The following is a 20,825-nucleotide window of genomic DNA, read 5'->3' as shown; positions in this document are numbered from 1 at the left end:
AATTGACCCATGTAATAAAAATACAATTTAATCCATTTATTAGCAATCGTATATTGATGGATATTCAATCCATCCATACAAATAGCATTCTTTAGAAATTAAAAAAAAAATACAAATTATAATTAAGAGTGTGAGACAAATTTTAAAATATATTTCTGAAAACTTAAAAATAATGTAAATTTTAAGAAAAAAAATTGTAAAAAGGTTGATTGGATTAATTTTGTTTAGGATTTAGAGTTTCTATTGATGTTGATAGGATAAATTTTGAGAAATAATAAATAAATAAATATTTCTATAAAATTAAATGGATAGAATTGATTGGATTATTTTTTATATTTTTATAATAAATTCATTAATTTATTTTACTGGGGCACAAAACACATAATAATGTTTGTGTCGCCCTTTATACTAACTAATAAAATATGTATAAAAGAAAATTACTTAACTAATGCTTAAGTTTTAATATTATCGTATATAAGAGACAAATGTCTAACTTATAAAAAATAATTAAGTTAGTTAATTTAATTATTACTATAGTATTAAATTATATTTTAACGTACTCCTAAAATTAAAGAATTAATTTTGTGTTATATTTAATAGCATTACTCATAATTTTGTTTCAATCAATAAGTAATAGACATGATTTGTTTTTGTTAATAACTCAATAAATGTATTCATTATCACGCCAAATGAGTGCATATCTCATTGATCGATTTTACTTAAATTAAGGTTATTAAAATAAGTTAAAAATTAATTTATTTAAAAGTTGGTTTTATATTTCTTATATTAAAAATGTTTTTTTGTTGAAAAAATATTTTGGTTTCTAGCAGATAATAACGGAGTGATAAATTGAACTACAACCAAATGATTCTAAAATTGTTATAGTTGACAAAATGTGCTAGAATATATTTAGTTAAAGTTTAAAGATAAATCAACGCAAGTTTTTAAGTAGTTATCTAATCAAATTATAAGACTTGATTTTCTTATCTTTTTATAGATAGTGTGGTTTCCACATTCTTAAAATAAGCACGATTCTCATAATAGGTCTATTTATATGCGCCTATCTCTATAGTTTATTATATAATAAATTTATCAAAACAAGTTAAAACTAAGATTATATATGAACAATAACTAATTTGTGTTGAAGGGGTAGATTTTTCATGATAGGAATCTTTTCACTGCTGGCAAAAAATATTATATATATATATATATATTTATTTATTCAAAAGCAACAAATATTATATCTATTTTTATCAAATGTTAAAAAGATATTGGCATATAGCAGTTAGTACCCTCTAATTTCTTTCACAAACATTTCTGTTACAATGTTTTGAAATTTTTTGAAGATGGGAAAACGATACTAAATAATCTTCTGCACTTGTGAAGGATGTCAGTATAAAATAAAAGAAGATAAAGATAGAGTGAGTTTGGTATTGTTGTAAATTAAGAATTTGAAATAAAAGATAAAAAAAGGGGATAGTAATTTTGTTTATAATATTATTAAATATATATATATATATATATATATATATATATATTTATGAATTTGATGAACACAGAGAAAGGAAAGAAGAAAGAGGAAGGAGGATGGTTGACACAAGGAATGTTTACAATAAGATGAAACAGTTAATTCCCAACTCAACAAGCTATTCTTGGCAGTTGGCAATGAAAATTCAGCTTATTTTAAAAAATTAATTAATTAATTAATTAAAACCATTTAATTTAAAATAAATTTATAGGAAACAAACACACAATGAATATGATAATTTTACAAATAAAAACAAAAGGGAAAAATTCTACAACAACCGCAATCACAATAACAAGGAGGAGAGAGTGAAAATCACAGAGACGAAAAGATCGTCTTCTGAATCGGAACAAGGTCAGTGAATTTTCTTCTCCTCCCTTCTTACAATTTCCTCCCCTTCCATCTACTAATTCACTTTCTCTGCATAATTATTGGATTATTATTTTTGTTTATGATTTTATCAATGAGCTTTCAATTTCCATTTTCTGCACGATTTGTTCTTCTTCTTCTTGTTGTTGTTTCTTTTGCTCTTCTTTTTGTTGCTGAGAAAAGGAGATAGAATCACAATTCTCCGCTCAGGTTCTGTTGTTACCTGATTTAGTATTATTTAGTTTTTTATTTTTTATTTTTTGCCTTCTAATATTTCACAAAATAAATAAAATTTAGAGAGAAAAAAAGAGAGCCAGAATAACAAAAAGAAAGAACATTGAAACTCAGCAAATCACTGGCGTAAAGCACAGTCGATCGGCTTTAGCATTCAAATGAGGTGAAATCGGTTTAATGGCATTTGTTCTACTTTGATCAATTGGACTTTGTCGTCACTGATTGGTCTGTTTCTCTCCCTGTTTTTTTATCTTTGCGTTTTTATTTTAAATTTTACTGTTATGTATCGTTGTCTATTTTGAACATAAACTTGCAACGAGTTCTGTATTTAGCTTTCTGTGGACTCTGTTTTTTTTTTCTGATCAAAATTTTATACTTTATGATTAGTTGTTTTTCCGGTTTTAAAAGTCAAGATCTAAATTAATTAAATGTAAGAGTTTCGGACTTTTTTTCGTAACCTGTTATTTGGCTTCTCTTTTGTTTGTATTTTTATTTTTATTTATTGATTGCCTTCACCATCGATTCCGTGGTTTCTACATGTTGATGATGGGTTGTTTTAATCTTTTTCCCTTTTTTTTTTTCTGTTCTGAGCTGCTGACAAGTGTGTTATTTTTTATTTTTGTTCTGTTTCTTACTTTGATTTTTGTTATCGAACAGCAGGTAGGTTGAAATTTTAGAGCAGTAAATTAGCAATTATGAGATTCAAGAAAGGGAATAAGGTGGAAGTGTTGAGCAAAGTTGAGGTGCCTTGTGGCTCCTGGCTATCTGCAGAGATCATTTGTGGTAATGGCCACCACTATACTGTGAAATATGACGGTTATCAAGATGATGCTGGTGAGGCAATTGTGGAGGGGGTATCCAGGAAAGACATAAGGCCATGTCCGCCCGTACCTGAATTCATGGAGAATTGGAGTCCAGGTGATGTTGTAGAGGTCTTCCAGAACTTCTCGTGGAAGATGGCTACAGTTTTGAAGGTTTTGGGGAAAAACTACATTTTGGTCAGGCTACTTGGATCTTCTTTGGAATTTCAAGTGAGCAAATTTGATATTCGGGTGAGACAGTCTTGGCAAGATGACAAGTGGATTATAGTCGGAAAGGTACCTTCATTTTACCTTTTGAATATTTTTTCCCCTCTTAGTAATTTCCTAGTGCTGTTGGCTGTACTGATGTGAATATAGTAACATATCATCTGTTGTGTTGGTTTTAACTTTTGATTGAATTTTTCAAATTTCATTTATTCAGCATATCTTCTGTGCTAAAGCTAACTAATCAAAATTAAAAAAAAAAAAAGGGAATTTTCTTAGGTTGTTTTTCTTGTTATACTTTCAATATTGCCTGTCTTATTTTCACGTTTTCTTCAGTTTTCCAGTTTTCTTTTTGTTTCACTTAGCTTTCACAAGTTTTTCTTTGTACTATTTTTCTTCTGGTGCCTCCTTGCTGTTTTATGGATGAACAATTATTTATCCTTCTCCCATCTTCAGGGTTCTGCCAGCTGTGGGAATCGGAAACGTTCTAGCCAACAGAAGAAGGTGGCTACAAATACAAAAATGTCAGGTTCCACTTACTACCATCCTGAAAAGAAAAAAATGAGTATTCTGGAATCTCGACTAGTCTCTTTTAAAACATTGAAAAGAGGAAGCCATTCACAAGTTGAGGCATATGCTAAACATCCCCCAAAGTTTAGAGCGCTTGAAAATGAAGGTGGATGTCACAGAATAAGAGTTAGAAATTCACCCACACCATTCAAACAGGTACAGGGTGTCGGTTTTCCAAGAGACATGCTTGCTGAAGAATGTTTACCTGCTTCTATAGACAACAGAAAAACTGGGATTCCTAATATGGTGGACATAGGAAGGAGGAAGCAAACTGGCGCTGTGGGTTGTTCATTTGGAGAAAACTTAGAATCAAATCATGCTGATAGTGTTACGTGCTCGGTTGGTAGTTGTAGTATCACCAGCAGGAATTCCTATAAATTGCAATTTCCTGTATCTGCAGGTCCTTTTGAAGATGTAGACGGTCCCTTTAGTGATGCCGAGTCTGTCTGCCAGAGGGGTTATGAGGAAGGAAATTGTTGTCCTCCTACACAAGAGGAATTGGCAGCAGAAATTCATAGGTTAGAGTTGCATGCCTATCGTTGTACAATTGAGGCATTGCATGCATCAGGACCATTAAGTTGGGAACAGGAAGCATTAATGACAAATCTACGTCTTTCGCTCCACATATCAAACGATGAACATTTAACGGAGCTAAGAAATTTGATTTCATCTGAAAATAGCATTCCTTTCAGATGACAGGAAATTTTTTCATCTTCAATTTAATACTTTTTCCCTAGGATAGAGTTTCATGACAGTTTGATCTCAGCCTCATTCAACTGTAAGAAGAAAGATGAAATATTTCAGTCCTTCATTTATGTTTTATGACTTAGTGGTATAGTTTCATGTGGATGTATATGCTAAACTTCGTGAATAAGTAATAATTTCTGAACTCTTGTCAATCTGTTCTTCTATGATATATCCTCTTAATTTCCTTTGGACTTCTTCTGGTAGAGACACTACACCAGGATATTCCTGGAACCTTTGTTACATTCTAGATTTTGCACACTTGGAAGACAGAATCTGACCACTGAGATTTAGAATTAAGTGGCATACTAAAATGCTGGTATATACTGAGGCTCAATGAATAACATGCTTTATAGGACTTGTGTTTTGCATAAATTTTTATATTTTATGCTGATTTTAGAAGATTGTTTTGCATTCATATCAGTGCTCTTAAATTAGAACGAACTGAGAAACTTTTGTTTCCTTTCTAAATTTGTTACAAGCAATGTCATGTAGGGGACATACAATGTGTAATACTTGTCTCTGTTCTCCATAATTTGGAAGTACAAAGTCATTTGCAGATACTAGTAATGCTTCCCCTGCATTTTCCAGGGCTGATGAGGCATGTAGGTGTTGCTTCCAGATGTCTACAGATTTTCTCTTGCTCTAGACAAGGGATGGCTTTTCTAGTATGGCTCTTGATAAGCCAACACTTCCATTGGCTTGTGGAGTTCTCGCATTCTTCCATTTCAGGCCACCTGTGAGCCTCATATATATGTTTTGCGGAGGATGCATGCTCAGAGTCTTGTGTCTACAATGGGGTGATCTGATATGTGATTGTACAATTGAAAACTTTCACCTTAGCTTATTCAATTGTGATATCTTTTGCATGCCGATGCATGATTCACTATCAATGTGTTACTAATGAAATTATCACTGTCATTTTCTTCGCGTGCATAACATGCAGAGGATGTTTACATGTCAATTCCTAGTTAATGGTTAAAATTTTGAATGTCAAGCTTTGTAGTGTTAATTTAATTATAACTAGAAGGTAGAAGAAGGGTGCTCTATGCATGGTTATAATGGGCATTTTGTTTTGTTATAACTAAACAACTGATAATTACATATATTAATTAATAGCAACATAATTAAGATGTCTAATGTTTGAAGAAGCACCAATTTTTTAGATAAAGAAAATTTTGACAAAATCTCAGGACCCAATGCTGTATAGACATTGCTGAAAAAGGCTTTTTAGTTTCTGGTGTGGATACCTATGGAAAGTATTCACTTTCTTCCAAACTATTAGCAACACCTTATTCTAGTTTGTAATTTGTGTTATTTATCTATGGATTGGATTATCCTTTCAGTTCATCTGATACCTGACATGACTGCTTTGAACAATGCTGTTCTAGTACTTGTGCTTCAACTACTTTACAAGTTACGTAAACATGTTTTTTTTTTCCTTTTATGGTTGTAAGCTTACACAAGGAAGTTGTCATTACTTTGTGGCTAGTGCATCAATGCTCAGCAATGATCAATTAGCACAAGGTCCAAATGGCTCTTGGAAGAACATAGCCACAATAAAGCCGGCATGACATGAGGTATGACTATCAACGGAATATTCATTTTATGCATACATTCCTCAATTCCGATCTATGATCCATACATAGTAAATAAATAGATTTTATGCACTTCATCGGCATGTTAGACTTGTTTTCTATTTGAGAATCTAATTTATCCTTATTTCAAACTCTTATCGGTGTCCTCTACATCACTATCTGTAGAGCTCTATGTTCCAGATTTCCAACAAGATCTTGGATTTCATTTTGGTTGGCCTAATATCTTTCAGTTGGGAAACGATATCTGCGTGTTCTTTGTGAAACTTTTGGCTTCAATCTGAAGTTTCATCAAAGTGGAATCCGGTGCCCTTTGAAGCATGTTCCTTGCTTGTCAAAGCCTGGATTTTGAAAAGCTGAATAGCTTGCTTAACGTAATTTTTTATATTTTTTTTTCCTTCCATTATTACTGAGTGTTTAATTTGACATTTACTACCTCCAAACCTCTGACTACTTTGTTTGATTTCACTCGCTTTATTTTGTCAAAATCTTTTTATTATCTGGTGCAATACGTGAAAGGTTGTGTAAATGGTTTTTTTTCTTCTTGTGTTGGTTGGTGTATGTGTCTGTTGGCTGCTTATGCAAACACAATGCCGTTGACTGAAGCAAACTGCTACTTTTCCTAACTCTAAACATGTTGTAACCTGTTCCGGCATTATTATATCCTGTATGAAAGAATATCAAATATTGAATCATATTGTTTCCTATTTTAAAAACCGTTTTCTGTTTTTTAGGAGAGAAAAACTGGTTTGATGAAATTAGGTTTCCTATTTTTAGAACTAAAATATCTTTTTCGTTTTTAAAATAAAAAAAAAAATCAGACAATCTAAGTTATTTGAATTTAACAGTAACGTGCTAATTTAATAGTTTTCTACAAATGATTATAAATCTTAATAAATTTAACATTCAATATGTTTGTGAATCAATGATAATATAGAGTTTTTTTTTCACACTATCACCTGTACTTTCACACATTCTTTTCTTTTGTTTTTCTTAAAGGAAAATAGGACAACATATGGTGGGGGGTTTGCTTATGAGGAAAGAAATGGCATCCAAATGGTGGGAGAACAACAACACAGCTTTTCCTAAGCGTCGCCTAAGGAGAAAAGGAAAAGGCTACTCCCAATACTTCTACAATTTGTATTTTGCAATGTCCAACATTTTTAAAAATAAGATCTTTATACCTATAATATATTACAATTAAACGTTCTGGCACTGTTAATTAAAAAACATTTTTTTATAATTGTAACCAAACATTAGTAAAAGCTATTTATAGATAAACTACTTTTCTTAAACAAACTGGTCGCATCATCCAAACCTTGTTCTATGATCTGTTGTATGTTTATTTGTTTTTAATTATTACTGTTTTGGTGATCTTCCTCCAAAGTTTATCTGAAGAGAAGTGAGCCAATCGCAACCTTGTTCCAACAACTTTTTCATTGGACCAATTTCCAAAGAAAAAGCAATAGTGGGTTTCAGCCAAGCCAAATTGCCGTGGACCTCTGGTGGACCTTCTGACCCAAAGTCTTGGACCTGGCATTAATTAGGTTTTAAATGAAACTGTCTCATGGACCCCAAATAAATATGTTCCATAAGAAAACAAAGTTGTCCTTTTATTTTTAGTGTGATAAAATAAATAATTTCATATTTAAAAGAGATATTTTTTATTTGGAGTTCTTGATATTTATTCTTCCATTTGCACAGTTACTTGGCCTATTCCTCTTTCCTCATGCTTCAACACTATTGTTTTCTTCAAATATATACTAATAGTTTTAAAAGGGGCACTACAAAAACAAAGTACGTTTTAGACAGTTCATCCAGTACCATAGTATTACATTCGCATGTTAAAATTAATTTGAACCTCCAAAATTATTTTGGTGTTTAAATGTTTAATTAAACCCCAAGATTTGTTTTGGGTATCAAAAGTAACCGAGTGACTATCTCCAAATGAAATGTGCAAAATAATTAATTAAATGTAGATTACTTTTTCTTTTGGTAAAATTATAGTGATCCCATAATATGGTCATAGAATATACCTATAATGTATACTTGGACACTTCTCTTAAATGGCGTGTCTGTGTCGGATACACGTATCGGACACCTCATAGGATATGTATCGGGAAATTGTCCAATTCAAAAAATATTTGTTAAATTTTTTACCATTATAGTACGGTTCTAACACAATTTTAAAAAAGACTCAAATTTATTGTATAATTTTTTTATTATGATTATAAAAGTAAGAAACAATTTATTTTGAACTATTTATGAAAGACATTTTTATATTAAAAAAATTAAAACATACTTACATGTGTACATAAATCTTTATTATCAATTTATGTAATTCTTAATTATATAATATATAAATTTGTGTCTATGTATCTACATTTTAAAAATTATATGCATCTTCAGTGTTAAATAGTTAAATAGTGCATAACGTGACTTTCGAATTCCGTAAATGTGTCATATAATCTTCATAAATGTGCCCAAAGAGAGTCTGGAGCATCGGTTACAAATAAAGTTATTCAATAACTCCAAGTGCATTGTCACACGTATGATCTAAAATTTACTATAGTTTTGGATCGAACTTTGCATTGATAAAATGTTAAAAAGAATTTTCTTTTTCACGTTAAAATTGGCATCTAAACCCAACGACAATAACTTAAAATATATTGTTTAGAAGTAGTTTGAGTCTGGTTCACTGAAATTAGGACGGGATAAACCCACTCTGATTAGATGGGTTAAAAATCTTAGCTTGTGGCGTAAGTTTGTTTTAACACACATAATAATATAAATAATACTTTTTAGTTTTTAATAATTAATTTATATATTTAACTGAATAACTTAAAACCATTATTATTTTACATGTTAAATTACTCAATTATAATTAATGATTTTAAAATTTAATTTATAAATTTTAATGACTTAAGTTACATTATTGGATATTTATATCATTTAAATAATACAATAAAAAAATTAATCTTCTAAATTATTTTTTATTTTTATTTAAAAAGAATTGGTAGAATATAAATTATAATGTACCATTTTTCACTTTTGATTTGTCGAGGTTGTGAAAGCGTAGACTAATGGGTTAAAATTACTAACCTAACTCACCAAAATATGACACATCACATAAATTTCACATAGACTACAGATAAGACCAATTTAGAGGATGTAAATGAGATAATTTTGATCTTACAAGTCAGTTTTGTGAGGAAGTGTTAGACTTAAATTCACTTTTTAATATGATATCATATGTATTCTAGCAAAATTTGATGGATCTATTGTGTTACCCGTTATTAGTTTGTTATGAAACACGCAAATATCTAAACTCATGCACTAGATATTTTAGAGTGTATAAATAAAGACAATCCTTATAGGTTGATTTGTAAAGATGATACTTTATTATTTCTAATATTATTACGTGAAATAAAAAATAATAATAATATTGAATCAAAGATAGTTAAGTTTGAAGTGAAGAGATGAAATCTTATTACAATATATTTTATAAATTCTATATTTATACAATTAATGTATATCTTATTTTTATTATATTATATTTTTCTCATTATTTTCATATCTATTATATCCTCAAAACTAAACAAATCGTTAACATTTGAAAAACACATTTGGACAATATTTTTATAACGAGGTCACGTCTTTATTTATCAAAATAGAACTTTTTATTTTCTAATATCACATGTTCCATTTACTATGTATCACCTTTTCCATTTACTATATTTAAATATAATACTTTATTCGTAGAAGTTTTTCCATTAGTCAAATAAACAAGTGTTATGAAAACCTTATTTTAACATTGATATAAAATGTTAAGCGATGAATGATGAAAGTATGATTTTTCAATATGGCAGTATGTTCCCCCCAAATTAAATTCCATTTTTTTCCAATGAGAAAATTATCTAAAAAAATAAAAAGGTTTCAAATTTATTATACAGGTCAATTGTGTCTTTAGTTCATTAAATTTCATCTAAATCTAGTTTTAGTTATTCGAATTAAAAAAAAAAGTATTTTAATTCTTGAAACTTGAAAAATATGAATTTTAATTGTAAATATAAAATTTGAAAGACTAAAAAATAACACTACAAGAAATAATAATATTAGCTTCTGCAAAAAAAACTCACACAAAAAGTAAAAGGAAGACATTAAATAATACTTAGAGTGAGTTTACTGTCTCATTAAGTTGGCACTAATCCAAAGGTTGCTAATGAATAATGGAGACTACGAGGAACACAACTATTTTTTTTTTTATGATTTGAGTGTCCGTTTAAAACCTTTTTATTCATACTATAATTAATATTTAATTTTGTGTCTCTATGTAAGATTTGGAGATACTAATAATGTCTCTTACTTAGTCCTTACTTTTTTTTTTCAGCTAATTACAATTTTTTTTAGTGTAAATTTTAAAAATTTGAGAGATTAAAATATTTTTTTTTAAATTGAGAAAACAAAACTAGGTTTATCTTAAATTGAAGAACTATAGTTCAGCATGTTCTTATTTGTAGAAAAGAGAGAGAAGAAAAAAAAACGTAGTTGGTCAGTTTTTGAGTGGTTTCTTCACCTCATTAACCCCAGAATTTATATAGAGAAGAAAATGTTATGCCCTTTGTTTAAGTCATTGATTTGAAGTGTTTCATAATTTGATTTGAAGTGTACTAAAATTGAAAAATAAAATTGAATTGTACTTACCGAAGTGATTTAACGTTTGACACGAACTTTACCCGATTATCAATGATAACGGACACGACATTGTTCGGCCTAGAAGACGGAGATAAAAAGGATGCTTTGATGAGATTGGCATAAATGTTTGGTTAAATGACTAAAACCCAACCTTTCCTCTCTCCACATCTCATCTCATACTTTATAATTAACTGCTACAAAGAAATACGTTTATCTTTTGAAATCCTTTGTTTGAAAGATGACATTTATTTAATTAGATGCGAGTGTTTAAAGAGAATAGCTTTTAACTTAGAAGAGTTAAAAAAACGTGAATTATTTTCAGGAAAGTAAAATCTCTTATATATTTTGTTTTAAGATTTGACGTAATTAAAAATGGTGATCCCTGCACATTTTATGAGCACAGGACATCACAAGTGGGCTTGTCACCAGTATGACCAACAAAGTTTAATGTGAACTGTGTAACTGCCATTCCTTAGGTTGGGCCATTTTAAGATCTTCTTTTGGAAAAGGCTAACAATAGTCTTTAAGAATTTTTTTTGGTGTGATTTGTAATATTACTAAAAATTTGTTAAGAGTATGATTATTTTTTACAGGGAGTAAAGTAAAGGGGTATTGAATGTTGTGAATTAAATGTGGAAGAAGGTTGAGAGACGAAAAGAAAGAAAAGGGAATGAGTTCCACATTTCTTGTAAGACCCTTATAGAAAGAGTTGACGGATAGGAAAGCTACAAATGAGTTGTGCATTAATGTGGCTCCACCAAATCCTCTACCATTGTCTCATTTGCTTCCTTCATCATTGCTATTCCCATGTGATGCTGCCTCTCTCTCTGGTTAAGAGAGAAAGAGAATGAAGCCTACAAGTTTTGAGTATGCATTTTAGGGTCACTCTCACTCTCAACATCTGCACATCACATGAAAATGTATTTTCTCAACACCAAAGTTAATTGTGACAAATTATATGGGACAGGTCCTTTCATATATTGGCCCCAATATACACCCCCATTTCAAACATGAGGTGCTGTTCAGCTTCATCAACTTCTCACCACATATACCATCTTGCCCTTCCACTTTGCATTCTTCTTTTTGCTTCTCAAAAGATAAATAACAAAGTTAAAGACAAAATCATCACTGCCATGCATTTCATTGTACTAATTTCTCTATCACATTTATGCCTATCTATTGCTCTGTTCCTCTGTGGATTCAGAATCTACATCATCAATTAAATCATGTTATTTGTTACTACTTTAAATGAAATATTAGTATCTTTGTGATAGTTGAGTTCAGAAGAGGAGCAGTGTGGTAATTTATAGGATTAAAATGTGTAAAAAAAAATGGAGCATGTAAGAGATATTGATCCTAAGGGTGAATGGAGAGATAAAATTCGGGCAATGATGATGAAAATGGTAGTGCATTTGATATTGGTATTACGTGACAGACCGACAAGGTGTAATTAAACAAGGGCAGACATTAGCCAGCTCAAATGCATTGGCATTAGAGCCTAATTAGGGGACATTCAAGATTAGTTTAGTACAGTTTTTGTTATAATTGCAAAAATACTGTGCTTAGCAGTGCCCATAGATCTTGAGCATTTACTTGGGATTTTAAAAGTATGGTCTAATTTTTGGCAGAGAAGCAAAATAGTTATGAAACAGCAGGTTAGGTTTACTAAAATAACATGAGCTGTCCATTTACTAAAATAAAGAATTCTATTATTGAGGGCCACCTGGTACTAGTATCCCCATTAAGAACAAACACTGATGAATAATGGAGTTTTTATTTTCTGGGGTACTCAACACAGGCATTGATTTAAGTGCAAACTTCGAAACATATAAAGTAGTAGTCGAAAGTAAAAGTAGAAACATAAATTTGAAGCCATGCAGAGCTAAATTTTATTTGGAATGTAGATTTTGTCATCTAGCTAACCACAGGGGACACTGCTTAGATGTTAACGCGGAAGAATGCTGAGACAAACCACAAACCAACACAACCCTCCACCAACACAAAACCAATCAAATTTCTTCGCGGATTACTAGGACTATTTATGAGAGCGATGCCAAATACTACTAATAATTACAACAGATATGGGATAAAAAAAATACGTGAAACATTATTTTCTTGTTTTATGTGAGATTGGTATGCTCAAGGCGTAATCTGCGATTCCCATGATTCTCATTTCTCACCAAAACCTTAGTGGTACTTGGATTATCATCCACACCCACATATCATAATATACTATATATATGGTAGAATGCCGAATCATGATATTATAAAAAAACAATATATGGCAGGTGGTGGTGTGAATAATAATAGCAATAGAATACTATCATTAATTGTACCGTACTAATTACATTCACACAATTCTCAAGATTAACATGAGAGGAATAAATGAGTGGCAATCACGTCCAGGTCCAGGAGTAGGAGTGTGCAAATTTGCAGTTGAAATTGAAAGAGAGAAAAAAATGAAGAGGAGATGGAGATGGAGATGGAGATGGAGATGGAGAGGTAATTATGCAATGGGGCCACATGGTGGTTCATGGCATGGCATGGCATGGTTTGGTTCCTTTAATAAAAGCTAAAAAGAAAACTGAAATCAAGAGGACAAGAAGAACTCCCTAACCACATGCATTTTGGGGACCAGCAAAGGGTGATAAACTAAAATTCTCTCCCCCACTCCACGGAAGGGGATGAGAAGATCCCAAAAAGCAGTACACAAGCTGTTCCTCTAAATCTTACTTCTTACTAAATTACAACTCAAATGCCGCAAATCCCATAAAAGAAAACCAATAAACAATGTGTTGCATGCTGGATTATGGTCCCCTTTGCTTCAAAAGAACATTTTATGTCTTAAAAGTACTACCTTCTTACTTTAAATCCTTCAAGGTAACACAAATCTTACTCTTCTGCATGGCCCTGCCAAACACCACTTGCAATAAATACAAGGAAGCTACCACGGACCCAACCCAACTAGTTTCCCCTTCAATATCGTTTAATAAACAAACAATAAATAACTCACACTGTCCAAATACGTCCTTATCCTAATTCTTCATTATATATATATACACACTTCATGCTATCTAACTAACTATATACCTTTTTATTTTTTGCCTGTGTTTATATATATATATATATGTATATTCTTCTTGCCCATCAATCTATTAATAATTTGGATTTATTTTTCAGAATATCTACTGGTATGGCAGTATTAGCCAGCGAACACATAACAATACAAACATGTACGAAATTGCGTGGTGCTGAAGAAGGAACTTAGAAACCCAACAACCATGGGATTTCGGAATCTTACCTGTATACCATTTACTCTTAAATCAAGAAAGGTTCAATTTTGCTTTGGCACTACTAAACTATACCATGCAATGCAATATAATTAAGAAAGGGATATTATGACATGTCTTTCTTGGAAAGCGAAGGACAGTGGAGTTCAATTCCTAACCGGTTACTTACTAGTACCACTCATGAGTTTTGTTCTAGAAGTCGGGAAATTACATCTAGGGAGATTGCAAAAGTGCAGAGCGCATTGAAAAGCTCATGATTCTTCATCATGGAGGCTGAAGTTACGAACAAAATCTAAACCAATGCTTCTTCTTTGGGGTGAAGCAGTGATAAAGGTTTATGGGTATTGATGTCAGTGAGTGGCAGATTGTAGAAGTGGTTTAGAAATTCGGGTTCCAATGTTCCTTCGTCTGCTTCCTACCTAGCTCCTATGTAACCATACCTTACTGTTGCCTGTCTTTTAACATTATAATAATAATAATAGTTTATTGGAGAATATTTCTTCAACACAAAATCGGGACAGCAAAAAGTTGTATGTTTGATTTTGTAGCATATCTTTTACTTTTACAAAATAATTGTATTCGATGTTACAGATAGTCTGTCTTATATCTAAATAGTCGAATTCCACTTGATTTGCAAGTCACCAAAATGAAAGGAGATGATTACTAATGATGGATTGAGTTGTCTTGTTAGAGAAAAAGTTTGGCTTATTGTGCTGCGTCTAGTGCATTATTTTGAGTTATCCGATTCTGGAGAAAAAGGTTCCTTACTTGCGTATAACTTGAAATAATAAAACCCTCGTAATAAAATAAAATTGAAAAACAAAATGTATGAATTAACAGGTCGTTTTTTGCTTACCCGTGACCCTTCCATCGGGGTACACAATTCTGTACTTTTCAGGAGCAATTGTATAACGTGAAGGTTGAGAAAGAGTTTAAAAACGATATGATGCATTTTATTTAATATGGAGCGTAGCAATTTGAAAATGCGGAGAGCATATATATATATTTAATATTTAATTAAATTTTGATGAAGAGTGAAGAATAGAAAATAATGATGATGAGAAAAGAAAAGGGCCAAAAATTGATTACAAAATTAGAAAAGTCTGTAAAAAAATGAAGGAAAATATACAGAGGATGATGGAGAAGCGAAGAGAAGAAGGAGGTATGTAGGGAATTGTTAGGCATGTACTGGTTCTAGTCCTATAAGTGAAAGAAAAGGAAGCTAAATTGCAATTGGCAAAAGACACTTGGCCAAGAAACAGATGGTGGAGTCCCTGAGCTGAAGAAGGCACCTATACAGTTGAGTTGAGATGAACTAGGAGGAGGAGGGTTGAGGTTGAGGAGGAGGAGGAGGAGGAGGAGGCGGCGGAGGAGGGCAGTGAGGATGGTCCAGCGTGGACAAGTGTCGGAAAATGATTGGAGCGCCGTACTGAGGGTAGAGTAGCATGAGGACCGTTGGTGCGTGCTGATAACTAGGGGCCAACCTGAAACTAAAACGCTGCAGTATGATTGCGAGGGCCAGTTTGGTTTGTAGCACTGCCAGGTTTTGTCCGATGCATGTGCGCACACCCACCCCAAACGGTATGAAGGCCAAAGGATGGTTCGCGGCGCGGGCCACCCCCTCGCTGAAACGCCCAGGATTGAACTCGTTGGCGTCGTTTCCCCATATGGCCTGATCGTGATGAACGGCCAGGATTGGAATCAACAGCTCCGTCCCACGTGGTATCTTGTACCCCCCCAACTCCACGTCCGTCTTGGCACGTCTGATTGTGGCGATGGTGGGCGGGTACAGCCTCAGCGACTCGTTCACAATCATGCTCACCTGCACCACATCACACCCAAACACATTATTCACCCACTGCTTGAGAAGATGTTCCCTTGAGAAGGTCTCCACATAATAACCATAATTAACTTGCTTACCGTCCTCAGCTTTGCAACATGGTCTTTGGTTGGAAGGTCACGTGATCCACACATCTTGAGAACCTCCTCACGTGCCCGTACCTGCCAGTGTGGGTGCATAGCTAGGAGAATGGTCGTCCACGTCAGCAGGTTGGATGTGGTCTGTTTCCCTGCAAAGAAAAAGCTCTTGCACTCTTCCACAATGTCATCCACTGTCACATTCGTCGAATTCCTGTTCGACGCCTCAATCATTAGCCCCAACAAATCCTTTGCCCCCTTCTCCACCCTCTCCGTGTTCTCCCTCCGTCGCTCTATCAGCTTCACCAGCGATTTCTTTATCTCCTTCTCCAACTTCCATGACTTTATATTCCTCCTTGTGGGCACAAATCTGCACATACACATTCACCCCCTAATTTCCTGTTAATTTCCAATTTTCAGATTAATCACTCAATTAAATGGATATCAATCACTTACCTGTAACCTGGAATGAACACTTTCTGGAAGGCGTCGGCGGCCAAGTCCATCTGTTGCCCCTGTAGCCGGAAAATGGCTTTTCCATCTTCGTAGCTGCTTCCGAATGCCGTCCTCGTAATGACATCCTCTGTCAGGCTCTGAAACCACTCCGAAACTTCGATTTCCACCTCACCCTTCTCACCCATTGCCGACCACTTTTCCAACATCTCAACCACGCTTGTTGCCATCACCGGTATCAGCAACTAATTAAAAAACGTCTACCTTTAGACACCCAAATCTCATTTATATATTTAAAAAAAAGGATTCAGTATCCATATACTTGTTTTAATAATAATAACAATGGGGCGGGGTAGGACTTAATTAATTACTTTGAGATTCTCCATGTGAAAAGTGGGAGAGATAATTCTTCGATGGTGAGCCCATTTTTCTCCTTTGAGGCTAAGGAGGCCATCACCTTCTAGCTGCTTCACAAGGGGTGGAGCTTCGTTTTTCTCGTAAAATTCTGACTTGGATGTGAAGATTTCCCGGATGAGGTCTGGATCAGAGACGGTGAGACGAACGGTGGGTCCAAACCAAACTAGGAATGTTGCACCTGGATCAAAAAAGTACTATTAATTAATAATTAATTAATTAATTAATTAACTAACTGATTCATTAGTGAATAATATTAAAGTTACTAATTTTTGGTTTATTAGTGTGTTGGTAGGATTTGAAAAGGTGTGATTAAAAAAGAAGGGTGAGGTGAAATGGGGATTGATTTTTAACACAAAGTTGGAAGTAGCACAGTCCCGCAAGTAGTAAGTGTGAAGTTTGCAAAAGAGGAAGAAGCAGGAAACATGACAGCCATTAGTTTCAGAGGGGGCATGGATAGTGTAGTGTAGACCCTACAGCACAGAGACATTGAGAGAGATAACAGGAGGTAGGAAGAAGACAAGTCAATTTTAAAACGGTTACCAAACATATACAACAACATTGTCACATTTCAATTCCTCGCATACAAAAACAAAACAAAGAGGACAATGGAAAAGCAGATGACAACTCCGCAATGCCAACAGAGTGCACTTACACATCATAAAAATTATTATCACTGTATACATTCACGGCACTTAGTCAACAAGCTAGATATATGTTTCTGTGTGTATTTTTCTTTTTAATAGTGAAATGAAGTTAGAATATGGACAATATTTGTATTACTGACACCCTTACAGAGCACGCAGTCACTGGGAAACCAATGTCTGATTACATTGCACATCAAGCCGAAGGCTTGTTGGATTTTGAGGCAAGAAAGGATTGCTCAAGGAAGGAGGGTAGTTATCAAGAAAGAAGGGAAAAAGGGAGAGAAGGAGGAGGAGGTAGCTACCGTCCAACCCTGGAACTTCAACATCATGCATCAAACGGCAAGGAAGTAACAAACTGAGAAAAAGAAAAGCCTGAAAAGTTTCGAAAAAGAAGCACCCTAAATCCGGAAGGGGTCCTTGGAGGGTTGAAAAGCATAAAATTGCGATGGAAGTATGAAAGAAGTAGGAAAAGAAAGATGATGATGATGGCAGTGAAGAGCGCGAACTTTAAGGATGGTGAAGAGGAGTGGTGGTTGGAAGCAGGCAGAGAGAGGAGTGAAAAGGGTGTTGGAAGAAGAAGTGCATTAGTTGGGTTTTGAAATTGAGAAATGAAAAAGGTGGAAGAGAATGTATACCATAAATTTTCTTCCAGTGATGGTAGAAGGAAAGGACTCTGGGGAGAATGTTGTGGGAGAAAGGCATGGGTTTGGAAGAGGCCTTCAACATCATGGCGACAAGTTCCTTAACGTTTCCAATGAAGAAACGATAAGGGGGTCCTCTGATGCCTTGCTTGGAGAAGTGGCCTTGAATTTTTCTGGGTCGCCACCAGAGGAGGACGGTGAGCTTGAGGAGGAAGAAAAAGAACATGAAGGAGAGGGAGAGAAGCTTGAGGGAGGAGAAGAGGCCGTCCATATATGGTATGGTATGGTTTTGTAGTTAAGATGAGATGAGAGAAGACAAGAGGGAAAATGTTGCTTGGTTGGTTTCTGTATCTCCTTAGTGTGGACACAGCACACAGCACACAGACACAGTGGTGCAGAGAGAGCAGGGTCTGGGTTGGGTTTGCTTCTTATCTGCTTTGTTATGTTGGTTGTTAGTGGCTTGGCTTTTTAATACTAGAGTGAAGGACATGAAGAGAGAGAGAGAAAGATGAACTAACCAAGGCCAACGGCGTAGGGGCCGCCACTCCAATCCTAAGGGTCAACCAATGTGAACCTTATTTAAAACGTAACAAGACCATGTTGCCCTTCTTCTCTTTTGGATTTTAGCACCCACATCTTTTTCTTATTTTACTTCTTCTTCCTTCTACTACTTACATTTTCCCATTTTCTTCACACACGCTTCTCACATTTTCTTACTCAAAATCTCTCTTTAGCTTCCTACATCATACTGCTTTACACTCCCAACCAACAAAAAACATACTCACTAATGTCAATTTTACCTTCTTTCTTATCTTAATCTTTATATTTTAAAACAAAATCCTCACAAACTAAAAATAACATTATATGATAATTTATACTATTTACTGTAATTCTAAAACATGATCTGTATACAATCGAAGATGTTTATTATTATAAATTTCAATTATGATGTCATTTAAAATATTTATGTGTTTTTAAAGTTGATTATAAAAATATTTCATTCGCTAAAAAAAAATAGAACATTACTTAATTGAAATATCAGCAAGCATATACACGTAAATTAAGAATTTTAAACCTGATCACCCAAACAAATATTATTAGATATTATATGCTTGATAAGAAAAAACTTTATACCACTTAATAATTTTGCTCAACTTAATCTCAAATGAAATGAATCAAACACAAATAGAAAAGTAGTTTTGATAAACACGTTTTCAGCTTTCCACTACATGTAGAATTTGTCAACTTGAAAATTAATTTATCATCTGATGATTAATTTAAGTAAATTACATGCACCATCTTTACAAAAAATATTTAAAACTTAAACCTTTAGTTCTAGTAAAATGAATAACGTTTTTATAAAAAATGTTTTCACTTTTTTAAAAAAAATTTAAAAAATATCTTTATTGTCACGTGGCTCATGTTTTTTTGATAGAATTGTCAAAATATATATAAAAAAAAGCTATGCATTTATAAACTAATAATATTTATTTTAAATAAAAATATAAAAAGAAATAACGATTTCAGATGGTGAAGGAATGAAAATCAAAAAATTATTTTAAAAAGTAAAAAAGTAATTTCAAATTTTAAAAGATGAATAAAAAATGTGTAAGGACCAAAACCAGGCTCAATTCCCTATCTAGCACCATTTACATCTTTATTTCCCTATCTAGCACTCTTTTGTTTTTATTTCCCTATCTAGCACCCTTTTGTTTTTATTTCCCTATTTAGCACTCTTTTATTTTTTATTTCCCTATCTAGCACCATTTTAAAAATAAATAAATAAATAATAAATTATTATTTTTTAATAATTTTAATTTTGAATGCATTAAAAAATAAATATTTTTAATGTTTAAAATAATTAGAAATATAATTAATGAATAAATAAATGAGTTTTTACAAAATAAAAACAAAAAAGTAATAAATTAAAAATGTTTAGTTTAAATTTTTTTTTTAAATGAAGAAAATAAAAAATTAAACTCTACAACAACATAAAAGTTGAATCTATAAACATACATTAGTATTTATTTTTATTATTATTGATGATGTAATCATGTTAATTTCAAGTAAAAAATACAGGACATATTTATAAAAAAAAAATAAAGTTAATTAGTATTAATTAACAGTGGACACATAAATAATATTGAAGTGTTTACCTAAATGCAAAATTCTAAAAAAAACTAATACACATGTTACACTTAATGCTTAAAAATGAGACCAAAAAAATAAGTATAGAAAATAAAAACAACAACAATAAAATAAAAACAAAAAATAGATATAAGTAAAGAATGACAGAAAAAAAATAACAACTAAAAACATAAAAGATATAAAATAAAGGCAAAACAAAATAAGATAAAGATAAAAGATATAAAAAAAATTCAAACAAGATAAAGATAAGAGATATAAAGCGATATTAAATAAGTATATGTTGATCATAAAAAGGAAAATAAATAAAAGATGATCATTCATTTGATATTTTCTTCAGCGGTACATTAAATAGTTTGTGCAAAATGAAACATAATTAATGACGAGAATTGCACAATCCAGTAATTTTTTTTATAATTTTAATTTTGAATGCATTAAAAAAATATATTTTTAGTATTTAAAATAGTTAGAAATATAATTAATGAATAAAAACATAAATAGAAATAAATAAAGAATTGCAGAAAAAATAATAATAACTAGAAACATATTAAACATACTTAT

General features: G+C 32.4%; 2 protein-coding genes across 16 annotated transcripts; one reads left to right on the top strand and one right to left on the bottom strand.

Moving 5' to 3' along the window:
* Positions 1-1,555: 1,555 nt before the first annotated feature.
* Positions 1,556-7,311, top strand: LOC137807496 (Plant Tudor-like RNA-binding protein). 15 transcript variants are annotated; one of them, XR_016519823.1, is made up of 7 exons: positions 1,570-1,879; positions 2,786-3,225; positions 3,610-4,241; positions 5,059-5,285; positions 5,925-6,047; positions 6,231-6,436; positions 7,062-7,311. XR_016519823.1 is itself a non-coding variant. In XM_068608164.2 (3 exons), exons 2-3 carry the CDS (start codon positions 2,824-2,826, stop codon positions 4,417-4,419), a joined length of 1,212 nt encoding a protein of 403 aa, XP_068464265.2. In that variant the 5' UTR covers positions 1,556-1,879; positions 2,789-2,823; the 3' UTR covers positions 4,420-4,622. The 15 variants fall into 15 exon arrangements, 3 of the variants coding, with proteins under 3 accessions (XP_068464265.2, XP_068464264.2, XP_068464266.2); XR_016519831.1 differs by lacking the exon at positions 6,231-6,436 and having other exon boundaries at positions 1,556-1,879; positions 2,789-3,225; XR_016519827.1 differs by having other exon boundaries at positions 1,556-1,879; positions 2,789-3,225; positions 5,059-6,047.
* A 7,789-nt stretch (positions 7,312-15,100) lies between these two features.
* LOC137807495 (cytochrome P450 734A1) lies at positions 15,101-18,673 on the bottom strand. Its single transcript, XM_068608162.2, has 5 exons — positions 18,114-18,673; positions 16,789-17,012; positions 16,421-16,662; positions 15,968-16,334; positions 15,101-15,869 (listed from the first exon to the last, which is right to left on the bottom strand). The coding sequence occupies exons 1-5, from the start codon at positions 18,388-18,390 to the stop codon at positions 15,363-15,365; spliced, it is 1,617 nt and encodes a 538-aa protein (XP_068464263.1). The 5' UTR covers positions 18,391-18,673; the 3' UTR covers positions 15,101-15,362.
* Positions 18,674-20,825: the final 2,152 nt, after the last annotated feature.

The sequence above is a fragment of the Phaseolus vulgaris genome, chromosome 3, assembly GCF_051622355.1.
Source record: "Phaseolus vulgaris cultivar YP4 chromosome 3, ASM5162235v1, whole genome shotgun sequence".
Lineage (NCBI taxonomy): Eukaryota > Viridiplantae > Streptophyta > Magnoliopsida > Fabales > Fabaceae > Phaseolus > Phaseolus vulgaris.
This window is presented reverse-complemented; position numbering and strand designations above follow the sequence as displayed.